Genomic DNA, 23,491 nt, shown 5'->3' with positions numbered 1-23,491 from the left:
GATGTGGAGACACCGGAGCCCTCGGGCACCGTCGGCGGGAAGGCAAGGCGGTGCAGCCGCTGTGAAAAGCAGTATGGAGGTTCCTCAAGACGTTGAACACAGAATTCTGACGTGAATCCGGCAAACCCGCTTCGGGTCGTGTGCCCCGAAGGACCGCGAGCAGGGTCTGGGGCAGATGTGCGTACACGTTCATAGAAGGCGGTGGTTGCTGGGGGCTGGGGTTAGCGTTTGAGGGGTACGGGGTTTCAGTTTGAGAAGACGGAAAGTTCCAGAGATGGCTGATGTTGATGGCTGCACGGCCGGGTGGATGTACTTAAGGCCACCGAAACAGGTGCCTAGATTTGTGAAAACGGTGACTTCTGTGAGAGCCACGGCTGTTTCACTGCACGCGCGAAAGGAAGGACTGAGCCTCTGGGGCTGCGGGAAGGTACCTGGGAAGGAGTGAAGAACTGGGGGCACCGGCCCTGCCAGCCTCACTTGGTCTGGGGTCCAGGCCTTGCCGGAGAGCGTGTGGCAGCCTCCGAAACCCCGGGGCCTCCTGGCGGCAAAACGCTCTTCCCAGAGGGTGTCGACTGGCTGGCAGAGAAACTTCTGGAGGGTGTGGGCAGGCTGGAGCTGGCCCACGAGAAGTTTTCCGGGGGGGGGCTGGCGCACAGGAAGGGGCCTCTGGGTGCCAGAGGAAGCCTGCAAAGAGGGAGCACCGTGCCGCTCAGGCGCACGGGGGCCAGGAAGGGAAGCCTCCCCCTCCTCTCCCCTCCAGCGTCGTGTGTGTGTCCGCGTGCGTGCAGAGGAAATGATTCACACCCAAGTGCAAAGGTGGGGGTCAGAGCAGGCAGCCCAAGGGTTCGAGGAGCCCGGAGGAGGAAACGGGGGCGGGGGTGGGGACAGGAGATGCGGCGGATCCTGGAGAGCCGCCTTCCGCACCCCTAGGAGGCCTGGGGGGGAGGTTTCTGCGAGCCCGGGACGAGCCTCGGGCACGTTTCTGAAGTTCAGTCTTGTTCCATGAAGCCCGGGATCCTTTGACATGAAAGGAAGGAAAAGGACTTCCCCTTGGGGAGGTGTGTGCAAGTGTGTGTGTGTGTGCGTGCGTGTGTGCGTGCGCACATGTGAACACATCTCTCATTTCCCGTTTTTCTATCTTCCTGACCCCCATGCTGCGCATGGAGGGGCGTGTGCACATGCATTTGCACAAACACACGCGCGCACACACACACACACACACACACACAGAGTCAGGGGCCAGCAGTCCTACAGACTGTACCTAGGCCTGGCAGGAAACCGGACTCTGGGAAACTTCAGGCCCCACCTTTGGCACAAAACTGTGCTTTTTGTTGTGTGCGTTCAAGGGAACAGAAGGTGGGGGTGGGGGCGGGACAGTTGACGTGCAGGAGGGCCAAGTTTGCCCCAAGTGCCCAGTGCAGCTGAGGGCCCGTTTTGGCGGCTTGTGTCCCGAGCTTGGGGAGACAGGGGTACGGGAGACACATCTGTGCCCGGGGAGGCTCGCACGTCGGGTCGGCCCTTCTGGCGCTCCGGGCCAGGATCGCGGGGTTAGCACAGGAAGGAGCCTTGGCCAGCATCCCGCCCAGTGGCTCCCCAAAGTGGTGAGTGCAGGCGGCTGATTCAGTTGTCTGGGCAACGTGTGAAAATACAGGGTCCGGGCCTCCCCTCTGAACCCCTAGGTCAGATGAGTGTGAGGGGGGAAAGGGGGCCCCGCGGCAGGTGCCCTGTGACCGTGGGGCATGGGAAGATCTGCAGATACTCCCAGACCGAAGCTCGGGGCGACCAGCCGTGCGGCCTTGCCGATGAGACAAAATAGCGGATGCAGCCTCTGGCTGCTGTCGGGTGGGGACGTTGGCCAGCGGGCCATCCTCGCTCGGGTCCTGGACGGGTCTCGAGGCCGTCGTGACAAGTGGCCGCGAAGCGGGGGTTCAAACAGCGGACACGTATTCACTCGCGGTTCCAGAGGCCAGAAGTCCAGAGTCAGAGTTGGTTTCTTCTGGAGGCCAGGAGAGAGAGGCGTCCCCGTCGTCTCCCTGTTTCTGGTGGCTGCTGCTGGCCTTCCTGGGCTTGTAGTCACCTTGTCGCGGTCCTGCCTCCTGCTGCACGTGGCTGTCTCCCCCGAGCGCCTCTGTCCACAGCGCCGCTCCTTTCTCTTACAAAGACACCTGTTCGTTACTGGATTTAGGGCCCACCCTGATCCAGGACGCCCCCATCTTAATTCGATCACTTCTGCAAAGACGCAGTTTACTGATAAGGTCGCTTTCACGGTCCTGGGCGTTAGGGCTTCGACAAACCTTTTTGGGGTCTCAGTTCAAGCTACAACAGGCCCTTATCTGCAGACGGGCCTCTCCAGGGCTCAGCCGTGAAGGAGGTTGTGGGTGGACGAGTGAGAGCCCCGGGGTGGGGGGGGGGGGTGGGGGACCTGCGTGGCCAGGGAGGGCTTGGAGCAAAGTCAGGGCAGGGGAGGGGAGGGGGCTGCGGGGTTCTCTGGACAGGAGGCACCGAAAGAGAAGAGCTCTCGGGACACCTGCCTGGCTCAGTCAGAAGCGTGCGCGACTTGATCTCCGGACGGTGGGTCCGGGCCCCGCGTTGGGTATAGAGATTACTTGGAAAAAGGAAAGAGAGCTGCCGTCACTGTGTCCGAATAGTTGTGTGTGTATGTGGGGGGGTGTCACAGAGAAGGATGAAAGGACTTAGTCTGAGTTCCTCCCCAATGCACAGCTGGTATCAGAAGTACAGCTTCACTCGTTACATAAAGAGGCGCTTTGCCCACAACCTGGATTATCTGACCGTGGAGCAGGCCAGTTCGCCAAGTAGTGAGTTCCCCATGCCTAGAAGTATTCAAGCGGGGACCGTGTAACGACTGTTCAGGAGAGCTGGAGAGAGGACCTCTGAGGTCGAGACCAGGGGTCTGTTATTTTTACGAGGACTCGAATTTCAAAATGTAATGATGTTGGGAACATGCCTAAGAGGGGCGCCCCTCCGCTCAGGCCCTCCACATTCTGCTCTGTCTTTGGGGCTGGGGACCGGGCTGGGCTCGATCCTACAGCGCTTCCCCCCACCCCGCCCCGGCATCTGTCTTTGGCTGTGTCTGGTTCCTACGGAAACAGGGCCTCCGCCCTGTGGCCCACCTGCCTGAGCCCAGACGTCGTCGTGAAGCAGACAGTCACATGTGTGCGTGGACACATGCCTGTGTGTTGCACGTGGGGGTCCCTGGTGCCGGGCCCCAGCATCTGCCGCTCTCCCGGGTCTCAGGCAGCATTCGAGAACACCGGCTCTGCTGCTTGCCATATGCCAAGCTCTGTTTTAAGCACGTAGTAACACGTGTCGTGTTTTGAAAAAGTTTTTTTTTTTTTTTTTACTTATTTAGCAAACCTATAACGCTTGTTTTTGTGCCAGGCACTGTTCCAAGCACTTTACCCGTATTAACGCATCTCCTTTTTTAAAAAGTTTTTTAACGTTTATTTATTTTTGAGACAGAGAAAGAGAGACAGACACGGAATCCGAAGCGGGCTCCAGGCTCTGAGCTGTCAGCACAGAGCCCGACATCGGGGCTCGAACTCACGCGCTGTGAGATCATGACCTGAGCCAAAGTCAGACACTTAACCTACTGAGCCCCCCAGGCGCCCATAAATTCCAATGTATTAACACATTTTCATTTCATGGTGATCCTTCAAAGAAGGTAATGTTCTCCCCATTTTATAGATGAAGAAACTGAGGCACAGAGGGGTACAGGGACTCGCCCAAGACCTGCCTCTCTCCCTTATGCACACTCACACCCATTCAGACACGCTCTCACGCAGTTGCTCTGGGGTGGCTATTCGTTCCCCTCTGACATGACGCGGGTCTCTTGAACGGCCAGGGCCCTGGTCAGGGTCTGGGTCTCACCTTGGCCTTGTTCTGCTGTGGACATTGAGGGGCATTCCTGTGGCCTCACCCCTGTGGTCTGGCCCATCTCCCAGGAGCTGGATGTCCCCCATGGCCCTGGCCCAGCCGGGAGGGAGGGCTGAACGACTCATTCCTCCCTGGAGGTCGAGGTCAGGTTCAGACCCCCTCCGGCAAGCCCCTCCTACCACGGCTCTGCTGGCTGCTCGTGGGCCCAGGCTCCCGGCAGCTGTCAGGGAAGGAAATGACACTTGAGCCTCCGGGAAGCTTTGGGAGAAGCAGGTGTGGGACGTGCGCCTCCTGCCGCCATTTCCCTGCCCCTGAGGACGGGCGTGGGTGAATGACCACTCGAACATTGCCCCGGGGAGTACACAGGCATGATGCCAGCTTGTCACCCATCTGTCAGCGGGGCACTGGTCTAGTCCTCCGGGCTGGCCACCCACCCGACCCGGGCCGGTGCTGGATGCCCACAGACATTGTCGGGTCATCTCGCCGGGACCCGGCGTTTCACAAGGAGGCTGAGGCTCAGAGATGTTGAGAAACTGGTCCAGACCCCACCTGCTAATAGCTTAGCTGAGCCGGGATTTCTCATGCGAGCCGTGCGACTCGAAAAGCCCAACTTCTTCCTATAACGTCAGTCCCAGGAAAGGATCAGGATGTTTTTCCATGAGCTGATCTGTCAGGTGCTCTGTGCTGCCTGGCTCGTTGTAGCTGCTCAATAAAATGCTGAACCGACGGGCGGGTGCTCCCCCGTTGAGCCGCAGGACTGAGAGCTAAGGGCTTTGACCCAAATGCCTGCCTCTAATCCTTTGCCCAGTGTCTGCCTCTGGGGTATGTGACCTTGAAAACAGGGACCCTCCCGTCGTGCCTCGGGCTGCGTCTCGGAGTGGTGTTAGGAGAGCAGCTGGGGATTACCCGCGCCCTGTGGCTGGCGGGCTGGGCACCAGATTCCTGGCACGGATGTGTGGGTGACTGTCAGCCACCTGTGTGCGAAGAGCTGCGCGTGTAGGGCTTGTGCAAACGCCCCGCCCCCGCCCCCCGGCACAAGCCCCCTGGGCGGCTGCCAAGATTCTGCTCTGGAACCTTGGCCAACGGGGGGGGGGGGGGTCTTGCCTCGTGTCCTGGCTGTTGTGGCTGTGGGTTTAGGTCCCAGGGCTGTGTGCAAAGAGCCTGAACGCAGATCGTGGGTCATGCATGCATTCGCTGCTTCTACCTGGGACAGCCTAGGCGGAGACCCCGTCCCGTGCACGGTGGCTGCGGCGTCTGAAGGCCCTTCCACGGTGAAGGACTTAACGTAGGACCCACGCATGCACGGTGGGGGTTAGGGGCACTGAGGCCTCTTCCTCCCCCGCAGGGCCCTGCGTGCCTATCCTCAGAGGCAGCATCTGATCTTCGAGTAAGGCCGGGTGGGGGGGGGGGGTCCCCCTGCCGGGGAGGGCGTTCCTACACCGGGACGCGATGCCACGCACGCAGGGGCTCCAGCGTGGGTGGCCAGGACGGAGGTGCCCGGGAAGCCTCACCCGGCACAGCCGGGTAGCATCCTGGCCCCATTCACGCCTGGTGAACGCCCGTCGTGCGCCACACGGCGCCTCCCGAGCATCACAGGGGCCGCGCACCAGGCCCGGCCTCCGGTCTGGGCTCCCTGGCCTCTGGAACCTTCTGCGAGGACTCGGAGCCAGAGCCCCGGCTGCCCTCGATTGCGTTGAGGTCCATGAGGATGGGCGTGGGGGCGGGCCGCGTTCACGTGCCAGCTTCTCCACTGACACCTGGGCCTGGGCAGGCTCCCGCCTTCCTCGCGCCTCTGCCGTCCGTGGAGAGATTGGGGGACGGAGAGGCCCCCTCGTGGCAGTTTCTCGAGGATTAGAGGGGGTGATGGCGTAGGTGGTGATTAACAGTAATCGTAAGTGTGATAAGTGTAACGGGGTGCAGGCACCCGGCCCTCCCTCAGGAAGCAGCTCCTCCCCCTTCCGGTTTTCTCTGTCCCTCCTTCCCCTCCCTCCCTCTCCCCCTCCCCCTCCCCCGCCCCTCCCCTCCCTCCTCCTTCTGTTCTTTCTTCTCTCCTTCTTCTCCACCTTCTTCCTCTTCCCTCTTCCCTCCCCCTCCCCCCTCCCCCTCCTCCCCCTCCTCCCCTTCCTCCCCCTCCTCCACTCCTCCTCCCCCTCCCCTCCCCCTCCTCCCCCTCCCCCTCCCCTCCTCTCCCTCCCCCCTTCCCCTCCTCTCCCTTCCCCCTTCCCCTCCTCTCCCTCCTCCCCCTCCTCCACTCCCTCCTCCCCCTCCTCCTCCTCTCCCTCCTCCCCCTCCTCCCCTCCTCCTCTCCCTCCTCCCCCTCCTCCCCTCCTCCTCTCCCTCCTCCCCCTCCTCCCCCTCTCCCTCCTCCTCCACTCCCTCCCCCCCTTCTTCTCTTTCTTCCCCTTCTCCTTTCCCTCCTCCCTCCTCCCCCTCCATGCACTACCACTACCACTACAGTTTGCTGTCCCCCACGGCTCCCTCCATTCCTGTCTTCTGTCTGATTCTCCAAGTGGGGACTCCAGCATAGAAAGGGGCTGTCCCCCCGGTGGGCTCCCGCAGGACTGGCTGCACTCCTCAGCCTGCTTCTCTGTCCCCCTCTGGCCTGCCGTGGGCTGGGGCGCAGCCTCAGGGGACACAACCCCAGCAAGGGGCTCCGGGACCAAGGGGTCAGGGCCAGGACGGAACCCTGTGAGGAGAGGGGTAGGCGCCACGGGAGGGGAAGCTAGTGAGACAGTCAGTAGTGCTTTATTTATGACTTAGGATGTTTGCGGGGTGACCGGAGCATAGCTGAAGAAGCTGTTGGCCGGCTGTCCAGAAGTGTCCGCTGGGTGGCTGGACCAGGCTGCCGGGGGAATGCTCCGGGCAGGCAGACAAGGAGGGCATGGGGGCAGAGGCTGACGTTTGCTCGGCATCGGTCGTGTGCCAAGCACTGAGCCCAGGAGGGCGGAAGGAGAGCCGGCATCTGGGCTGGCCCCCACCCCCCCACCCCCAGAACCTTCCAGGTGCACGTGGGGAGAGGAGAGTCAGGACTGAGAAGCAAGAGCCTTTAAACCTCTGAGGGACACGCCCAATAAACCTCCCTCTTTCGATCTTCAGAAGGAGACAGGAGAGGCATCCAGGCTCGCAGGCTGCGTTCTAGCACGGGCTCTGTTCGGCGGGTCTGCCCCCGCTCCGACAGCTGCCGTGGCTCCCTGTACCCCCCTCCTCCAGACGCGGATCGTGAGGGTTGTCAGACGCGCGGCGGAGCCGGGAGCAGTTTACGGTGCCCACCCACACTCCTGTCCCTCAGGTTCCACCGCTGACACCGAATTAGGCTTGCTCTGTCACCTCTCTGTCCGTCTGTCCATCCTTCCGTCCGCCTGTAGGTTCACCGTATTGTTCTCTCTGCTGCGTTTCAAAGCAAGGCGTGATCATCCCAGTTGCCCGCAGGATCATCCCACGTATTCTGGTCTCACTCTCAGAATTTCTCACCGACTACCCACTGCTTACGCTCGGCCGGGGCCACCCATCCCGCAGCAGGGGCGCGGCGGGGGGAGCTGGAGCCCAGGCCCCAGTCCTGGCTCTGTCGTTAACAGCTGCGCGACACTCCGCAAACCATTCTGCTCCTCTGGGTCCGGCTACAGACGGGGCCCCGCTAGACGTTATAGGTAATGAGAGCTACCGATCACCAAGTTCCCATTTTTTTTAAAAAAATGCTTTTTTAACGTGTCTTTATTTTTGAGAGAGGAAAGAGAGACAGAGCGTGAGCCGGGGAGGGGCAGAGAGAGAGAGGGAGACGCAGAATCCGAAGCAGGCTCCAGGCTCCGAACCGTCAGCCCAGAGCCCGACGCGGGGCTCGAACCCACGAACCGTGAGATCGTGACCTGAGCCGCAGTCGGAAGCTCAACTGACCGAGCCACCCAGGCGCCCCTACCAAGTTTCTCTTTCATGCCAGACCCTTACTGTCACCAATCCCTTCAGTCTAGACATTGTCGTTCGTAACATACGGGGGGAGTCAGTGAGGGCTCAGAGGGGTGAAGTAACTTGCCCTGCGGTCCTGCTACCCGGCGAATGGCCACGCGGCTCTGGACCCAGCCATGTGACCCAGCGCCGAAGCCTCAGCCCCCGGCCGCGCTCGGAGGGCGTGCCCTGTCCCTGAAGTGGCCGATTCTGTTCCGTCCGGCACACGTCTGACTGTTGGTGTTGGTGACCTCTCAAGATCTATCTCAATACAGAACTTCGCAGAGCAGTCCCCAGGCTACCCTGGGCCTGACTTTGTTCGGTGTCACCTCTGTCTGATGTTGCTGCTTGTCCTCTCCTAAGCTTGCACCTTTACGTTCCCATTCCGGATACCAAAACAAGCAAACAAAACAAACCGTGGGCGAACTAGGTGGTTCATTGTGCCTAGACTCTATTTATCGTATCAGATGCTGCCAGGGGCTTGGGGCATAAAGCCAAAGACCTCTGCCTTGCCTTCAAGGAGCTCCCAGACCGGAAGGAGGACGGGTACACGCTGCTGTCAGTCAGGGAGCCTTCTGGCTGTGTAACAAAGACTGAAACAACAAGGCTTGTGCAAGAGAGAAATTCATTTCTCTCCCTCTTCCCAGCCCAAGCGTGAGCAATCACGGTGGCCCAGGGCAGCGGGGACACGGTGTGTCCCTTCTTTGCTGCTCTGCCATCCTCAACGTGCGGCGTCCATCTCACGAAACAAGGCGGTTGCCCCGGCTCCTGCCATCACATCTGCACTCCAGCTACGGGAGGGGAAGGGGCAGGAGTGTCCTGAAAGTTAGACACTTCAGCTCCCCTCCTGCGGGCCAGAACCTAGTCACAGGGCCACTGCAAGCAGCAAGGCTAACTGGGAAACGTATTCTTTCGTTGGGCAACCGTGTGCCCAGCTGAAACTTTTGTCACTGTGGAAGAGAGGGAGATTAGAGGTGATGAAGGGCACCTAGGGTCTGTGCCACACACACCACTAGCCCCCTTTGCACGTACAGGGTCGGTGGCTGGTCCTGTGGCAGGGATCGCTCTGGGGAAAGGCGAGATTGGGGAAAAGTGACGTTTGCACGGAGCCTGCACGACGCGAGGGGCTTCAGGTCAGGAATGGCCGATGCTGGGCATAGGTGCCACCAGCCTCTTGTCCCGAGGCTGGGGCAGACGTCATCGCTCGATCATCCTAGCCGTCTCTCTCCCTGAGCCCCCACGCAGCCTCGCAAACCTGCCTGCCTCACCCCGGTGGGCCGGTGACCGGGTTGGCTTGCCGGGTGAACCCCACCAGCCGCGGCTGTTTTGTGCTGCAAAAGGGCACCGTAGGCGCCTCACTGTCCCCAGAGAAGAAGAAACACCTGGGGTTATGTGACAGTTAATGGCTAGTGGTGCGCGTGACCCTCGCCAAACTCATGCTCGGTCACGTCGTGTCGGTAGCTCGAACCCGGCCTTGGTGGGGACCATTTACATCACGGCCATGGGCGAACGTTATCAACCAGGCCCCCCCCCCCCCCCCCCCCCCCCCCCCCCCGCCCCAGCCACCGGCCACCAGGGCAGGTCGTTAAACATTTAGCCGCAGGCCACTGCTTTAGCCCGGCCTGTTATCCTTTGGTGACAAACGTCTTCCTGCAAGGTTTGCATACGGGCCTCTGTTGTCATAGGGGGTCCGATCGCACAGCGCTCGCTTCCTTTTGGAGATCCCGGGGTCAGCGTTCCGAACGTCCGTTCCTCCTGCTCAGAAGGAGGTTCGGGGGCCCTGCTGGATCGGCACCGGCTGCTCTCGTGTTCCGGATGACCGCAGCTGTGCGGGTGGGACGGGCGCCAGGGAAGCCGTGTGGTTCTGAGATCGTGGGTTCCCCGATGGGACTGCGGCGCTGGACGATTCCTCGACCGACGATCTAGATTATTCGTGACCGAGGGGGAGCCTCTGCACCCCGGGCCTCGCACACGCCGCCGGCCCGGAAGACCACACGTGCCCCGTAGGCTCCGGCGGTGGGGTGGGCCAGGGGCCTGGGGCGTGTGCTGACATCTGGTGAGTCGCTGGCCTTGGAATGCCCGCGGTTACCTCCTCGGGAGCGATGCCCACGGGACCAAAGGCTCCCCTTGGGTCTGCGCGCCCGGCTGTTCTCCACTTGTGCTGTGGCTTTGGCCAGCCGGGCGGATTCCCTGCCCCGCCCTGCCCCTGGGGCTGTGCAACTCCAGATGTGTGCTCCCCTGGGCAGGGATGGCGGGCCCGGGGCCAGGTCTGCGGCCGCGTGGCTGGAACAAGCCAGAGATCCAGACTCCACGGTCTCTGGGACCAGTGTAGACGTGGCCCCCTCTGGAACATCCCCACCCTGTCCACGAGGTGAGACGTCTGTCTCTGCTGGAGAACAGCTGTTAGGAGGAGGTGGCCCATCTGGCCGGCAGGGTGGCGGGGCCCCCGACACGGTGATGCTCATCACTTCCCTTCTTCCTCTGGCTGTGTCCTTTTCCGTGGCAGGAGAGGACTGTCGCTTCCCCAGGCTGATTCTTCCACGAGCCCCACCTCCTGATGTCCACCGCCCGGCTTCCTCCTCCAGCTGTCCGGGGTGCCATCACTGGGAAAACCCACAGGAGGGTCTGGGAAGGAGTCCCTCCTCCCAGGGGCTCCAGGGAGGCTCCTCAGAAGCGGCACCTGAGCTGAGTACCTGAAGGCTCGAGAATGAGCCGGGCCGAGGAGGGTGGGAGGGCCTCCTGGGCAGAGGGAACGGGAGAGAACAGGCACAGATCTGTGACACTGGTTTGTCCGGGACCTGGCAAAGCGGGGCGGGAGCAGAGAACGTGGAGACGCACGGGGACAGGAGGCAGGAGCGGCTGGTGCAGACGGAGGGCCAGGGACAGCTTCGCGGACCCCCTCGCCGTCTTCAGCAGGTGACGGGTCACGTGCGCATTCTAGAAGGGGTGTCCCACCGGCAGCTTCGAGTCGGGCTGGGAGTAGCGGGCGCCCCGAGCAGGGAGGCCGGCCTGCAGCCTGCACGCTTCCTCCCTGGAGCCCGCGGCCAAGTGCACGAGAGCGCCTGAGCGTCAGTGTTAATGAGGGACTGTGATGCCCCAAAGCTGCCTCTGATTGGTGCCGTCCCAGAGCACCAGGGCGACAGCATCTTGTTCCTGTCCTCCCTGGCCAGGTCCACATTGGTTCGCCCCTTCAGCTCCGCATTTGCAGGGATCTCCAGGAAGACTGTCCCCAAACGGGCAGGGCCACACAGCTGCCGGGGTGCCAAGGAATCAGAGACACCTAGGGGCCTTCCGCTTGGTTCAGGGGCCCCAGATGTACAGTCGGGGGGGGGGGGGGGGCTCTGTGCTGGGCGGCAGCCTTTGTGCTTTGTCCTGGTCTGTCTGCTCACAGCCCGGCCAGAGCTGGCATCCCCCTGGTCGGGGCCCTCAGCCCAGCCTTGTCATCTTGGCAAATGACTCACGCTGGGGGTTGGGGGCGGGGGGAGAGCACCAGGCGGGGTGTGTTAATAGCAAACCCATTACGTCCCCGTCCCTGAGGTCACTTCACACGAGGGACAAATGGTTCATTGAGGTTGCTGTGGCTGCCGGCCGGCCCCCAGCAGCAAGGGTGGTGGGGAGACTTCATTATCCAGGAAAGCAATACCAGATTGTCGGGAGGGGGCCCAGCCGGCCTCCCTCCGCCACGGAGCCTTCTGTCCCCAAGGCTCTGGGCCAAGACCGAGAGGGTGCGTCTCAGGTACGCTGGGGCACGGGGGCCACCCTCCCCCCCTCGGGGGTCACGCCAGGCAAGGGGCGCCGCTGGCGGTACGGAACCCTCTCTCGGTTCGTGGTGGGCAGGAGAGGGTGGAAAACCCAGCCCACAGGGAGCCCCGTGCACGTTTTGGCTACTGACGCCGGTCCCTTCGTCCGCCAGACGTGCTCGAGTGTCTCCTCCGTGAGCTGGCTGTCTCCTCCTTTTCTTCGCCGTCCTTCCGTGGAGGTGCAGGGAAGGCGACACGTGGTCCGAGATGCTCAGTGGAAGCAAGGAGGCCCGGGCTTACCCCCTGGGGGGAGTTCTGGAGCCGCCTCCGGCTTTGCAGCCCTGGGCTTACAGGCTGGCTTCTGGGGACGTTTCCCCACGGTGACCGTTTGATGGAAAGCCAGTTCTCTTCCAGGTCCCGGAGCAAGCCCTGATCTTTCCCTTGCAAGCTTCTGCAGTCAGGTTTCTACCTCTGCCAGGGACGCATGAGAGCTGATGTCCCCCTGGGAGCCCCCTCCTGGGGGGCCGGCGTCTCAGCCCCTTTCTCGAAATTTCTACGGCCATCTCTTTTTTAAGCAGCCCCAACTGGACGAAGATAGAGGAGGCAGCTGAGAGGCACTGAGCTGCCCGTCACTGGAGGTGGGCGCATGGGCGTTGAGGGGGCGGGTACGGAAGGGGGATCCCAGCAAGAGCTGTGCACGCCGCATGTGCCCCGGAGACCCTTAGAAAGGAGGGCGCAGAGAGGAAGGCTCCCCCTTTCCTGCCCTTCCTGTGCTGACGGCCACCTCTCCGAACCTCAGCGCGCTTTCCTCCCACCTGCTGGCCGTCTCCTGGGCAGCGGACGGGGACACTGTCAGGGCATGTGGCCGTAGTCCATGGCGGTAGGCGGACAGCAGCTCCCTGGGGACGACGTCACCTCGGTCACGGCGGCGACTTTAAAAATAAGTTTGGCCGCAGAGGGCCTGTTGCCTTTTCTTCTCAGCTCGGATCCCGCTCAGATTCTGTTGTTCCTGCTGACGTGGAGCTCGGGCAGGCCGGTGACTCAGCCCTTGTCCCCACACTGCCTCCGGCCGCTGAGCCCGCAGAGCAGGGTGCCTGCTTGAGAAAAGCCGCGAGGAGGTCGGGACACCGAGGGGACGGCCTGTCCTCCCGGGTGTGTGGCCCAGTCAGGTGTCCTGGCAGCCCCGGGTGGACAGCCGCTTGCTGCTTCGAGGCTGAGTTGGTACCAGGCCGGCCACTCCTTCGAGGCCCCTTGTGTGACTCTGGAGCCACCGGGAGGGCAAGGGGGTGCCTCCGCATCAGCCGGGGCGCGTGGGATGCCGTGTGCCCCAGCCCGTCTCCGAACCTCTGACCTCAGACGGCTGCTAGCAAGTTGGGGACTTCAGTCCGTCCCAAAGCCCTGTTTGGGGGGCCGGAGTAGCAACGGACCGTATAAAGAGGGAGCAATCAGGACTAAAACATCAATCGCCTTCTTCCTCCTCCCGCTTCCTATCTGGGTGCTAACTCACCAAGCCCACGGTGGGGGCCCGGACGCCTGGGTTTGCCAACCGCAAGCCCATCGGATGGGCCGAGGAATAAATGATGTGCCTGAGCCACAGGCTAGGGTTCGGCCGCGAGGAGTCGCCTTGGAGGGTCACGGTTTCCCACGAGTCTCCTGTCCCTCCGTGCGAGCGGCCGCTGCCCCTTCCTTGGCTCCCGTGGTCCCGGTGGTTTTTCATGTCACTGCAGTAAAATTTACAAGTGAAACTGAAAACGGCGGGGCCGCAGGCCGAGACAGACCCTGGACGCGGGAGCACCTGTCAGCGGGGCTGGGGGGCTGGGGCGGGAGGCCCGAGAGCTTGCCCGGGGCCTGCAGACCAGCCCGCTCCCTCCGGTGACTCGAAAGCCTGAATTTAGAAGGGTCCTCCTTTGTTTAGAAAGCTCCCTGCCTCAGAGATAAGGCCCAGGCTGCTGTGGTCAGGGTTCGCTGTAAATTTTCTGAACAAAGCAGGCCGGGGCGATAACTGGGGAGTCTGGGGAACAGATTAATCATGTGCTAAGAAAACGGCATTCCCCTTTGAAGTGAAACCTTCTGGTTGCATTTAAGCAGCCGGGCAGATGGTGTAAGGGTGTTGTGTAGCCTACGCACTGATTAAATGTCAGCTGTACCCACAGACAGGCTTCATGGGAAGATTCAAAATCGGGCAGCCTGAGAGACTCCGCGGCCCTAAGCGTGGCCGCCGTCGGGGTCGCGGGGCGGCGGGAAGGGAGATGGGGTCCCAGAGCCTCGGGCCGGGTGCGGACGGCGCCCTGCCTGTCATCCCGACCGCCGAGCTGGGGAGGTCTGCACGGTGGCCGAGTGACTTCTGAATGTCCCCTCTGCCCCGCTGTGGGCTGACTCCCTGTGAGGAGTCACCGCGACCCTGCCGTCCCGCGAAGGAGACTGAACTTTGCCATTCCAAAGGGATTGGATGCATTCTCGGGGAGTCCCCGGTAGTATGCCTGGAGGCAGGGAAGCAGCTTTGTCAAGCGGTCTCCTGGGGGGACCCTGGGATAGTGGTTCTGATATTTAAGACAGAAATGACAGACAGGGAACCAGCAGCGGGGGGAGACCTAGGCGGGGAGACCTAGGGGATGCTCTCCGGGCAGAACAGCTAAGGCAAATGTCCTGGGGCAGAAGGCAGTGTGGAGGCCAAGGAGTAGGCAGGGTGGATAGGGCGTGTGGGACCTTGGCAACCCAGGGAAGGAGTTTGCACTTGTTTCTAAGTGTGAACAAGGCCATGGGAGGTGACGTCATCTGATCTTAAAGCCTCCTTGGGATCTGGATGGAGGGAAGCAAGAACGGAAGCCAGCAGGTGGGTCAGGAGGCTCCACAGGAATGCAGGGCGGAGAGCGAGAGTGGGGGGACAGCCAACTCTCACGTTCTGAGCTATTTCGTGAGCTGGTCGTTCGACGCAGCCGTTATTGGAAAACTTAATCACGTATCACATAAAAAACAGAACTTACTATCTTATGGAAGATACAAAACAAAAACTAGATGTAACCGACTGCTTAAAATTAAATTACCCGGAATTACCGTATGATCTGGCAATTTCACTTCGGGGTAAATATGCAGAAGCCTTAAAGAGGAACTCAAAGAGATATGTGCATACCCACGTTCCGTGCGGCGTTATTCACAGCAGCCCAGAAAGGTGGGAGCCGCCCAGACGTCCACGGATGGATGACTGGATAAACACAGTGTGGTCTGAATGTACCTACAATGGAACATTGGCCTTAAAAAGGAAGGAAATCCTGACAGACGATAACACGGATGGGCCTTGAGGACATTGTGCTCAGTGAAATAAGCCAGGCACAAAAGGACCGATACAATAAGGCTTCACGTGTAGGACTTTCCCCAGAGTAGCCACATTCACGGGGACAGAGAGCAAGACGGTGACTGCCATAGGCTGGGGGCACAGAGGGGAAAACAGGGGGTTATTGTTTAATGGAAATAAGAGCTTCGGTCTGGGACGACGACAGCAGTTCTGGGGGTGGTTGGTATTGACGGGTCTACAACAGCGTGATGTGCTTTAGTGCTCCTAAAAGTGGTTTAAGGGACGCCCGGGTGGTTCTGTCGGTTGAGCGTCCGATTTTGGCTCAGGTCACGATCTCGCGGTTGGTGAGTTTGAGCCCCGCATCGGGCTCTGTGCTGACAGCTCGGAGCCCGCTCAGAGCCCTCTCTCTCTGCCCCTTCCCCCTCTCCCCCCCATCTCTCTGTCTCTCTCTCTCTCTCTCTCTCAAAAGTAAACATTAAAAAAAAGTGGTTAAAACGATGAATTTTATGTTATGTGTATTTTAGCACAGTAAAAAAATGCGTTGCCCCGTTAGGAACAAGTTGCGTTATGAAATCATCCGTTAGACTTATATAATAGGAATTACTGACAAGTAATCGCGTCAAAGACAAAGGTAGCGCATATATAGCACCCACACTTCCTAAGTATTTTATTACACTTTACTCTATCCTCTGTGTTCTGGAAGTCCGCAACTTGCCTTATCTGTAGGTAGCAAATGCTATGCTGTGTTAAATGCCAGCAGGTTGTTAAACATTAGGGTTGCTCCGCCCGTGTTGGGGGCACTCGAGGTTAGAAGCAGCCTGGCCTGCAGATATCTTGGAGGTGGAAACTCACTGATGGCCTGGATGCGGGGGTGAGGGAAACAGAGGACCCGAGGGCGATGCCCGGACACTCGGCCTGAGCCGCCAGGTGGATGGTGGAACCATTTACAAAGATGGCGACCTGAGGGAACCTGGGAGCCGTGGAAGGTCTGGCAGCCGATGGGTCCAAGGCTCTGGAGCTCGGGGAGGCCCTACTGTGCTCCGGGCCCAGGCAGAGCTGAGACCGTGGGCCTTCGCCCTGGTCTATGAGGAAACAGATGGTCCACTTAACAGGGTGTCCTGTCCAAAGGCCCAGGGCGGGCGGGCAGGCACAAAGCCACTGTCCTCCCTCTGCCCCCCAATCCCCACACGGAGCCCGGGGTCATGGATACTGACTTCGAGCCAAACGGCTGTTTCCTCCCATCGATTTCCTCTCTCTTTTTCCCAAGGCTCATCCCACCGGGGCCTGACCTGTGGGGTTTCTCTTCCCATTTCCAGAAAGGCCTGAACTGGACTTCGTTTCACACCTTTCTTGCCCATCCCTGGCCCCCGGGTGTTCTTACTAAAACTTGCTGCTTGCTGTCCTACGTGTCCCCAGCCCCCCCCAGTCCCCCGAGGACTGCCACCTGCCCGGCAGCGTTCCTGACCTACAGCAGGTTTTGGGGAGGCGTCGATGGGGCCAATGTCCGTAGAGTGTCTGGGAGCCACGATTATAAAGGACCACACGCGAGGAGCTTAACACGGCAGATATGTTGTCTCTAACGTTCTGGAGGCCAGAAGCTGGAAGCCAAGGTGTCAGTGGAGCCTTGCTCCCTCTGAGGGAAGACTCCTCCCTTGCCTCTTCTAGCCTCCCGGGTCCCAAGTGTTCCCTGGCTTGTGGCCACATCTCTCCGGGCTCTGCCTCTGACTTGCCATGGCCTTCTCTGCATCTCCTCCTTTTTTGGTCTCTCATGAGGCCACTTGTCATTGGATTTAGGGGCCAGCCTAACCCAGGGTGGTCCTATCTCGAGATCCTCCCCTTAATTATATCAGCAGAGAAGCGCGTGCCAGATCAGGTCCCGTTCCGAGGTTCGGGTGGGCGTGTGTTTTCAGAGCACCCACTATAGGGTCTCACGGGGGACCCGTGAGGTGGGTGGACCCTCCGGTGTCCCTCTGGTCACACCTTCCCCTCGGGCCAGGCCTATAGACAGTCTTGCCTTCTCCCGTGGTCTTAGAAGAGTGCGCCGTGACGGAACGCGGAGGCCTTACGGTTCTGTTTTTCTTGCCACCTTTCAGCTCACCGTCCTCTCTCTGCCACTGCCACCTTTCTCTGCCCAGCGTCCCCGCCAGGATTGCCCGTCCTGCCCCTGGCCTGGACCGTTCTGCCCCGAGGAGGGGGCTAGGGGCCCCTCACCTCCCCATAAGCATCGTGCCTCTTTAAGTCCTGGAGCTGCAGGCTGGACACAGAGATCAGAGGTGATCACAGGCAGGGCTGAGACAGGGCCAGATGGATGATCCAAGCTGAGAAAGAGAAGGCCCAGCAGCGGGCCGGATTATCTTCGAGTTTGGAGAAGGTGCTTATTATGGGAAGGGTGGCGCCCAGCTGTTTCCCATCTCCTCTGAGGACAGAAAAAGAGAGGCACTAAACGATGTACAATTAGAGCAGCTGGTTAGATACAAGGGTGAACTTCCTGGCCGGGAGTGTGGCCAAGCGCTGGGTTGGGTTGCTGGAGGGAGTGTGGGGGATCTCCTCACCTGGAGGTGTCAGGGTTTGGCAACGGTAGCCCCAGCGGTTAAGCCGAAGGCAGGAGGGGCGGCCCGGATGGGCTCCCGAGAGCTCGGGCCGTGCCCCCGTGGGGCGCTTTCTGGCCGCGGAGGTCGCTTCCCTCCTGCCATTGTCCTCTGCGTTCCCACAGGGGAGCGTTTGGGTGAGGCGGACACCCTGGCCGGGCCCCTCGAGGAGATAAGCCTGAGCCTGCTGGGCTCCGCTGTGAATGGAAATGAATAATGCCCAAGAAGCCGCCCCTGTGCCAGTCTGGTGGTCCTGGATGCCAGCTCTCCGGGAGAACAATCACGCGGGTGTGTCTGCGCTCGCCAGGTGCTTTTTATAAAAACGCTGGCGAATAACGCCGTGGACCGGCGTCTTTCCAGGGGCCCGTGGGCTTAGCCCGTGCCTCACGGGCGGGGGACCCCCAAACTCCCAGACGCGGGACGGACAGGTGGCCCGGAGGGTTGGAAGCGCCCAGGACTGGCGGGGGAACCATCGGGGGGCCATTAATGCCGCTGGCGACTCCGGTCTTGAAACCCGGGCTCCCGGGCAGATGACGGGGCCTGCGCCTCCGAAATGACTGTGGTTTTGCGCTTCCACATCCACAAACTCACTTAGTTGAAAACAGTTCAAAATATCCAAAGCATGAGGGAGGGAGTGACCACTTTTCTTTAAAAAGAGAGGACTTGATTTCGTCTCTTTGATAAAGGCCCCCCCTGAACGCCGCGTATTCTCTCAAAGAGGTGGGGAATGACGGGGGTGGCAGGCAGGCCTCAGCGGATCTTTCAGAACCAGGGGTGTAGGGGCTGGGAGAGGAGTGGCAGTCACCAACCTGAGACCCAGGATGAGCTCTCGGGCGCTCAGATGCCACACGGAGGGGACGGTGGCCAGCCCGGAGGGTGTACTGCCACCCGGCCTGACTTGGGACAGAGGTTCTGGGTCTAAGATGACAAGGGGGAGAGTGGACAGGAGCGCCGGACCAACCAGCCAGGGCAGTGGAAGGGAGGTCCCCTCCGCTGTAGGTGCCAGACCTGGAGGGCCCGTCCTGGTCCGGGGGGCTCTGTCGTGTCCTGCGCCTTGAATCGGCGTTTGGGAATGGATGGGGAAGTGCAGAGGTTGTGTCCTGGAGGGCAAGGCCCCGCCCTGAGGTCCAGAGGAGACGGGGAGACCCCTTGCCTCCCATTCCGGAACCCCTTCCTTCGGATCCTGTGAAATACCTCCGCCTTACCAGGGGGAAGACCGGGGTCTACGCTGGGCCACCAAGCAGGCCCTTAGTGTGGAGGCGGGGGGTGGGGGGGCGGGGGGTGGGCACACGTCCCTGGCCGACGTGGCCCGGGCGCTCCTTCTTCCCTGCCCCACGCCCCCGGTAGACTGGCACCTTTTCTGTCACCCCGGGGGTGGTCGGGTGGGGGTGGGGAGTAGCCGGAGGGCCGGACCTCTCGCCTGGCCACGTGACTCCCGCGCTCGCCCCTCGCCCCGCGGCTCCGGGCCAACAGGCGGGGGTCCCGCGGCCCGCCAGCTCCGGCGCTTAACCCTTGCAGGCGCTGAGCGCGGGAAGGCGGCGGCGACGGGCGGCGGTGAACTTTGTTTGGCTGCGTAAATAAAACCTCCCGCAGGAGGAACCCTGCGCCCCAGGGAAGGGGAGGAATCTCTTCCCCCCCCTCGGCGCCGCCCCCGCGCCGCCGCCCGGCCCCCACATCCGCCCACATCTGGCCGCGGCGGGGCGTCCGGGGGGGAGGGGCCGGGCCGCGTCGGTCGCCGTCCCGGGGCGCGGGGCCAGGCGGGGCGGAGCGGGGCGCCGGGTCGCGCGCCCAGGACTCGGCCTGTCCCCGCGGCGGCCGCTCGGGCCCCAGCCCTCCACCACCCCCACCCCAGCCCCAGGCCTTGACGGGCGGGCGGAGCAGCCAGTGCGAGCCGCGGAGGCCGGGCCGGGTGCGGGAACCTGATCCGCCCGGGCGGCGGGGGCGGGGCGGGGCGGGGGCGCGGGGAGCCGAGGCCCGGCGCCCGCCCGCCTCCCCCATTCATTCAGCCGAGCCCGGGGGCCGAGGGGCGCGGGCGGCCAGCTCTGCTCGGCGGGAGCGCGGGCGCAGGGCCCGGGCCTCCGGGGCGCTTCCTCGCCGCCGCCCTCCGCGCGAGCCACCATGTCCGACCCCGCGGTCAACGCGCAGCTGGACGGGATCATTTCGGACTTCGAAGGTGGGTGCCGGGCGCGCGGAGGGGCCGGCGGGACCCCCGAGGGGGCGCCCTGCCGCCGCGCCCCCACCCCCCTCCCCGGTCCCGCGTCCTCGTCGCCTACGTGGAGGACCCGGTTCGGGGGACCGCGCTCCTCGGCGGGCCCCGCGCTGCCTCCCCGCTTCCTTCCTTTTATTGTATCTGCCCGAGCGGCGACAGCCCCCTCGAGGGCTCGAGGGGCGCCCGCGGCACCGGCCCGGGCGCGCGGCTCCCTCTCGGGGGTCACTCGGTCCCCTCCCTCCGGCGCTCCCCCGTCGGCCTTCGGGCCCCCGCGGCCCCGCGGCGGGTCGGGGAGCCCGTCCCCCGCCCCTGCGTCCTGCCCCGGGCGCCGCCGCCCTCCCCCACACCAGCTTCGGGGGGGGCCCGACCGAGTCGAATTCCGGCTGGGGAAGGCCGCCGAGCGGACACGGCCCGGGCCGGCGGGGTCTAGAGGGGGGCGCCCCTGGGGCCCCCATCGAGGCCTGGGGACCCCCCCCCCTTCCGCCTCCTGGGGAGTTGGGGCCTGCGTGCCGGTAGGGAGCGCCTTTTGGTCCCCTCCCCCCTTCGGGGTTTACAGAGTGTGCCGAGACTTAGGGGGCTTTGCCCTCCGAGGGCGCGGGGCTTCCCAGCTCCGACCCTGTGTGTGTGTGTGTGTGTGTGTGTGTGTGTGTGTGTGTGTGTGCGCGCGCGCACGCGCGCGCGGGCGCGCGCCTTCGTGCGTCCTCGTGACTGCCTGTGGCTCTGCGTCCTGCGTCCTGGGGAGTAAATAAAGCGGTCGGGAGGGAAGCTCACACAATAGTCTTCGGCGCTCCCGGGCCGGATTTCTGAGGGGCGGGCCTACCTCTGCTGGGACCTGGAGCCCACGCCCCTCGAAGGGGCTCCCGGCGGCCTCCGGCGGAGTCCTCCGGTGGGCCCGGCCTTGGGGAGGCTAGGCTGGAAGGAGTTTTGGACGTCCGGGTGCCAGGCCGAGCCTGGAGGTCGTCCAGCCACCGGGGGGGCAGAGCCAGGGCTGGCATCTGAGTGTCCGGGGCTCTGCAGTACTCATGTTCCACCCGGGGTCAGCCGCGTCTGCGGGCGCGCTCCTGGGGACCAGAGTCTGGCTGGATCCCGAGCAGAGCCCTAGCGGCTGTGATTCGGGATGGGGTCTGGGCTGGCTTGAGCAGGGGTGTCAGGAGACAAGAGGGTTTGGGGTCTAGCGGCCGGCACACCCTTGCGGAGGACGCGCCCGCTGTTGGCTGGCTCCGTAGTGGGCACACTCTTGTGATTCTGGCGCTGAGCACCGGCGGAACTAGGGGAGTTCCGGTTCAGCGGAGCCATGATGGCTTATACCCTGCTGTTTGGACATTTCGGGTAGCGTGCTCATACTGGGGTGTCCCCACGTCTGCTTGCCCAGAGCGTAGCTCTCCTGCAGCCGCTGCCTTGGGACTCCCACTGTGGCACTTAGGGCGTTTCATCTCCTAAGTGTCCTGGTGGCAGAACCCGCCCCGTCTGGAGAAGGCTGCCCCCTTCAGGCCCCGGGCTGTGTGTACATTCGCCTGGTGGCCTGTGGGAGTTGGGTTGGCTTGCGAGATCCTGAGATGAAAACGGCCTGGCCAGGCAGGCTGGGATTTCTGGGGCACAGCAGGGTTCCACGGTAGCCCCGAGGCCGGATGGGGAGGCGGAGACTTGGGGGTGGTGTGGTCCTACAGCTGTGACAGCACTTCTGCCTCGGGGTCCCCACGTGTAACTCCATCCTGACCCCGACCTGCCCCATCTGGAGATGCGGGCCGCCTCTGTGCTGCCTCCCAGGCGGCTTCTTGACCCTCTCATTTGGTCGGAGACAATGGCCTCATTGAGACCAGCCTGCTGCGACAGTTGGCGGTGTTGTGATTCCAGGGGGAGAGTTTTCGCTCTTAGGGACTCTCCGGTTCCGTGTGGTTCCGTGCGTGCACCAGTCCCCCTGCTGTGTGCTCTGGGCAGTCGAAAGTGCCCCGAAGGCACAGGAGTCGGTGTTAGAGCCCTCCCGGCTTCCGAGTGGAAGCGTGTGCTAGGGCCGTTCTCGCCCAGCTCGGGGACCGGAATGGCCTCCCTAAGTGCCCCCGGAGCTTGGAGGGGAGCGGGCGTTGGCGACTGAGCCTGGGGTGGACGGCCGTGGGCCAGGAGCCGGCAGAGGAAGACCGTGGAAGACCCAGAGCTGCAGTGAGTGATACAATCTGGCAGAGCCCCGGCTGAGAAAGGTCGCTGTGGAGGAGGCAGACCTTGGGCGAAAGTCGGAATTCATTTGAGGAAGGAGAAGAGCATTCGGGTTCCGGGCGGCAAAGCAGAAGTGGGGGAGGCCAGAATGAGCCGACCCATTGGAGAACAGGGCGCAAGAAGGGGCCCTTTGGAGCCGATCGGAGGGCCAGGCGTGCCCGCCGGGAGTTCGGACGGTCCTGGGGAGGGAGGCAGCAGCGTAGAGCCGGGGGAGCGCCGGTGTGTGTCCGTGGGGCTGCCCACGTGCCATCTGGGTTTCCGCAAGGTAGGACGAGGGGGGTGGGGAGGGCACCGCCGGCCCCGCAGCAGTCGCTGCGCCCCGATAGTTCCGGGGCGGTCGGAGAGGGCAGGTCGCCAGGCACGTGCTCGCTGCCGAAGAACAGAAGCTCCAGGGGCCGCCGCCAGATCCCGGCCGGTCGGGAGCCGTGGCGATGCTGGCCGTGGTTTTCGGTCCTAGCAGGCTGGAATCCTGCGGGGCGGCCAGAGGGCCCTCGTCGGTGTCTTTGGGAGTTTGGAGCTAGTGAGCCGTCCAGGCCAGGGGCAGAGGGGAAGGCTCCCGTTGTGGGGTGCCGGGCGGGTGTCCGGGGCAGGCAGAGAGCTGCCCCGGGTGGGTGTGCGGGGTGTGCGGGTCTGCGGATGCCCCGTGTCCAGGGCACGTCTGCCCCCTGCCCCGGGCAGCAGCACCCTTCTCTCTTTGGCTCTGTCACCCGGTGGAGGTGAGGTGGGGATTCAGCCCGTCTTCCGTCGTGGATGTGTGTGTCGGGTTCGCGTCTGCCCCGGGCACTGAGGGGGCGGCAGTGCCCTTCGTGGGCGTGCACCTCCCACCCTGGCCTTTCCTTTTTGAAGGGTGAACTCAGAGCTCCCTGGAGGACCCCATATAGGGGCAAGAAAAGGATTCTGTGTTTTGCTCTTGTGATTTTTTTTTTTTTTTAGAGAGTTTTGTTCCCTATCCGCCCTCCCCCCGTGAAAGTAGGCCTGGAGGTGACCTCAGCGCCCCAAGCGATCGGCGGGGGGACAGGAGGGGCGGCTCCGTCCCCGATCTCGCTCCGGGTCGGTGGACGCAGCAGTTGGACAGGCCGTTCTCGAGTGAGAGCGGGGCCAAATCTGTTATCGTGAAGGCTGTTACGGCTCCGGCCTTTGTGTAACAAAGCCCTTCCGAGTGCCAGCTGCTGGCCTGTTTTCCTCAGCGCTGTTTGCTGCAACCGTATTTGCATGCGGTAGAGGAATCCTGAAAGGGCCTCATGTTTGCTGAAACTCGGTGCGGCCCAGAACCTAGGTGCTCCGGTCCCACAGCTGTGCTCTGTCGCCTACGGGTTGCGCCCGCCCTTCCGGATGGTGGAGGACCCTCCCAGACGCGCCCCGGAGGCTCTGGGCCCAGGAGAGCGGGCTGGTGGGGGGTGGGGGGCGGGGGGCAGGGAGATGGGACTGCGTGGAAACGGCCTGCTCATCTGGGAGCCCAGACACCCTGGACGGCTGGGTCCAGGTGCACCTTTCCTCCCAGAAGGACGAGGCCCGTTGCTTGGTGACGGGTGCAGACCTGTCCCTGATTAATGCCCGTGGACCTCTTGAGTGACGGCGCACCCTGCCTTCCAGCAAGACTCGAGGCCTCCCGTGAACG

The 23,491-nt window shown here is 62.7% G+C and overlaps 1 protein-coding gene across 4 annotated transcripts in view; it reads left to right on the top strand.

Annotated features, from left to right (window-relative positions):
* The window catches only part of SEPTIN9 (septin 9), a 147,016-nt gene that overhangs the window by 37,428 nt on the left and 86,097 nt on the right, over positions 1-23,491 (top strand). The window contains exon 1 of one of the 4 annotated variants that reach the window (XM_053893171.1): positions 19,202-19,626. The exons of the other annotated variants lie outside the window; for them this stretch is intronic. Coding sequence (XP_053749146.1) covers positions 19,572-19,626 — 55 coding nt within the window. The 5' untranslated portion in view covers positions 19,202-19,571. Of the gene's footprint in view, positions 1-19,201; positions 19,627-23,491 lie in introns of those variants that run through there. 4 annotated transcript variants of the gene reach the window in all.

Source organism: Panthera pardus, unplaced genomic scaffold (assembly GCF_024362965.1).
Source record: "Panthera pardus isolate Hobbes unplaced genomic scaffold, ASM2436296v1 HiC_scaffold_3, whole genome shotgun sequence".
NCBI classification, from domain to species: Eukaryota; Metazoa; Chordata; class Mammalia; order Carnivora; family Felidae; genus Panthera; species Panthera pardus.
The sequence above is the reverse complement of the archived record's forward strand: the minus strand, read 5'-3'. Positions and strand labels throughout refer to the sequence as shown.